The sequence below is a fragment of the Nanorana parkeri genome, unplaced genomic scaffold (genome assembly GCF_000935625.1).
Source record: "Nanorana parkeri isolate BGI_ZX_2015 unplaced genomic scaffold, ASM93562v1 scaffold82, whole genome shotgun sequence".
Taxonomy (NCBI): domain Eukaryota; kingdom Metazoa; phylum Chordata; class Amphibia; order Anura; family Dicroglossidae; genus Nanorana; species Nanorana parkeri.
The window spans coordinates 1,734,818-1,737,204 of record NW_017306350.1 but is presented as its reverse complement, the minus strand read 5'-3'; the positions used below and the strand labels follow the sequence as shown (position 1 = coordinate 1,737,204).

Below are 2,387 nucleotides of genomic sequence, written 5' to 3'. Positions count from 1 at the left end.
ATGTAGTACTACAGCAAACTGAGGACTTTCCACCCTCTGCTGGACAAACATAAATCTACAACTTTAACTATGCCTCAAAACACTTCTGGCTGACCTTCCTCTGGGCAGATTGAGACATGCAAGTGATCTAACCTTTAGCCAAGTCATAAAAATATTATTTACCATGGAAAACCATGTGTGAATGATTAGGAAAATATATCTTTAAAAGACGGTAACTAAAGTCAAATATTTTGATCTATTAGGTGAGAGTTTAAAAACAAATTCAAAAAATTCTAATCATCATAGTAGAGTATTACTACTGAAATATGTACAATATTTCCCCCCAAGGGTGGCAGTATAATGATAAAGTTGAGGCAGTTTACGGATATAAAAGAAATCAATTTGAAAAAAAAAAAAAAAAAGGCAGACGGAGGATGAATGTATTCTTTCTCCATTAGAAATAGAGATAGAAAATAGCTGAGCAAGGGATACGCTTTAATAAACTGGGCCTACAGAGCGTGTAACAATGTAGGGATGATACATGGCTGTGAATTCATACCTTAAAAAAAAAAAACAACACCTCAGGGGAGCACAGTGAAAATAGGCACATTTTATTAATTTTGTAAAATCTGAAAAGGGTCTGGTTTAAGCATAAGACTAAGAAGACAAATCAAATGCCTCCCTACCCAACCCCCCCCCTCGCTAATTTAGGAAAAGCTAAACAGAGAAAAGCACTGACCTGGTCTTTTATCCTCTGTTTGATAATATCCTCCAGTTGTAATGTGGTTTCCTCTGTGACTGTGGGCGCTGTTATGAAGCATGAAAGCATGTCAAAAATATTAAGAATGCAACTGGCAGACCCCTATAGCCAACAGTACAAACGAAACAAAATTTGTACCAAAGAAGCTGTGCCTAATGTGAACGGAAGGAGTTTACACTAAAAACAAACATATGCTACATTTAAATCACTATTGTGGCTGATGGTTCTGCATACATCATACCAGCCTCGATCAGTTTTATATGCTTGTGTATGCTTATGTTTAGCAAAAACCCCACAAAACAAAAACACAAAAGCAAATGTTTATAGTAAAGGAAGAATCCTGCTGCACTCCGTTCAACACTGGATCTGACATGTTTCACCCAGTCCTGGGCGAAGGCAAAGCGGTGCTTTATTCCTTTGCTTTGGTATTAGCAAAATATTTAACTATTACATGTGTGGTGCAAAGCCCAATTATAACAGGCAAAAAAATTAAATATATACACACAAACACACATACATAGTTACATAGTGTTACATAGTATTTGAGGTTGAATAAAGACATTAGTCCATCAAGTCCAACCTATTAGGATCTCATTACAAACACACACATATGCACACATACATTATATACAAACACACACAATTATAAACCTGGGTAACAAACAAGAACAACTGCAAGAAACACAAACCTACCCATTCTGGAGGCATGGTCAAACACCAAGGACTCTGACAACAAACTGTTCTCTGGCCTCTTCTGTGACGTCACCTCTCCACTCAGCTGCCAGGATTTCTCTTCAAGCATTTGCTTGTGGAGTGTCTGAATCTTCTCACCCATCTGTGAATCAATGGGTTTCACACAAGAAAAAAGGCTATTATGTAGCTATATATTGAGAATGGTTGAATTTTAATTTTTCATCTCGTCTTGAATTGTATTGCGATTGTAATGTTTTCCTTATATTGTAAAGCGCTGTGCAATCCGTTGGCACTATATAAATCCTGTATAATACGGTAATAATAATAGGATTACGGTACATCCATAGAAGAACAGCACAGACTTTAACTAACACTTTTATTGCAAATCTCCAGGAAAACGGCAAATCTCCTAGCTAGCAGGTTTTTCATGGGTCAGACTACTGCAGTTACAGCTTTAACTTGCAGTGCCACCAGTAGGTATTGTAGCATGACAATGGGGGGTCATACACATAGGCATTTCATCTAAAACACAGAGGCCAAGGGCAACGGTTCTCTATATTGCATTTATTTAGTTCAAAAATAGTACTAAAAACGATCCGCGTACACCGTTGCTGCTCCTCCAAAGGATTAGGGATATCTACAACAAAAGCACAGAGCGTCTCGACACGTCTAGAATCGTTTTTTTACTTTTCAAGGGTCAAAAGATAAAAACATGCTCACAAACGATGCAAATAAACGTGCATAAATCTCCTTCAATCTGAATTGCAAATCACCCGTATGACATGGAACACGGAAGAGACCGATCCGCCAGCTGGTTTATTTTTCGACCCTTAAAAAATAACAAAACGATTTACACATGTCGAGGCGCTCTGCGCTATTGTTGTAGATCTCATTTTTTATTTACCACAGATTAAATGTGCGGCAACCTGTTTAATAAAATATATATATATATATA

At 37.2% G+C, this 2,387-nt stretch overlaps 1 protein-coding gene across 1 annotated transcript in view; it reads right to left on the bottom strand.

The window, feature by feature from the left end:
- MPHOSPH10 (M-phase phosphoprotein 10) overlaps positions 1-2,387 on the bottom strand; it is a 19,056-nt gene that overhangs the window by 5,661 nt on the left and 11,008 nt on the right. Inside the window, exons 5-6 of the mRNA XM_018552269.1 lie at positions 1,433-1,574; positions 719-786 (exon numbers count right to left, since the gene is read on the bottom strand). Coding sequence (XP_018407771.1) covers positions 719-786; positions 1,433-1,574 — 210 coding nt within the window. The remainder of the gene's footprint in view (positions 1-718; positions 787-1,432; positions 1,575-2,387) is intronic.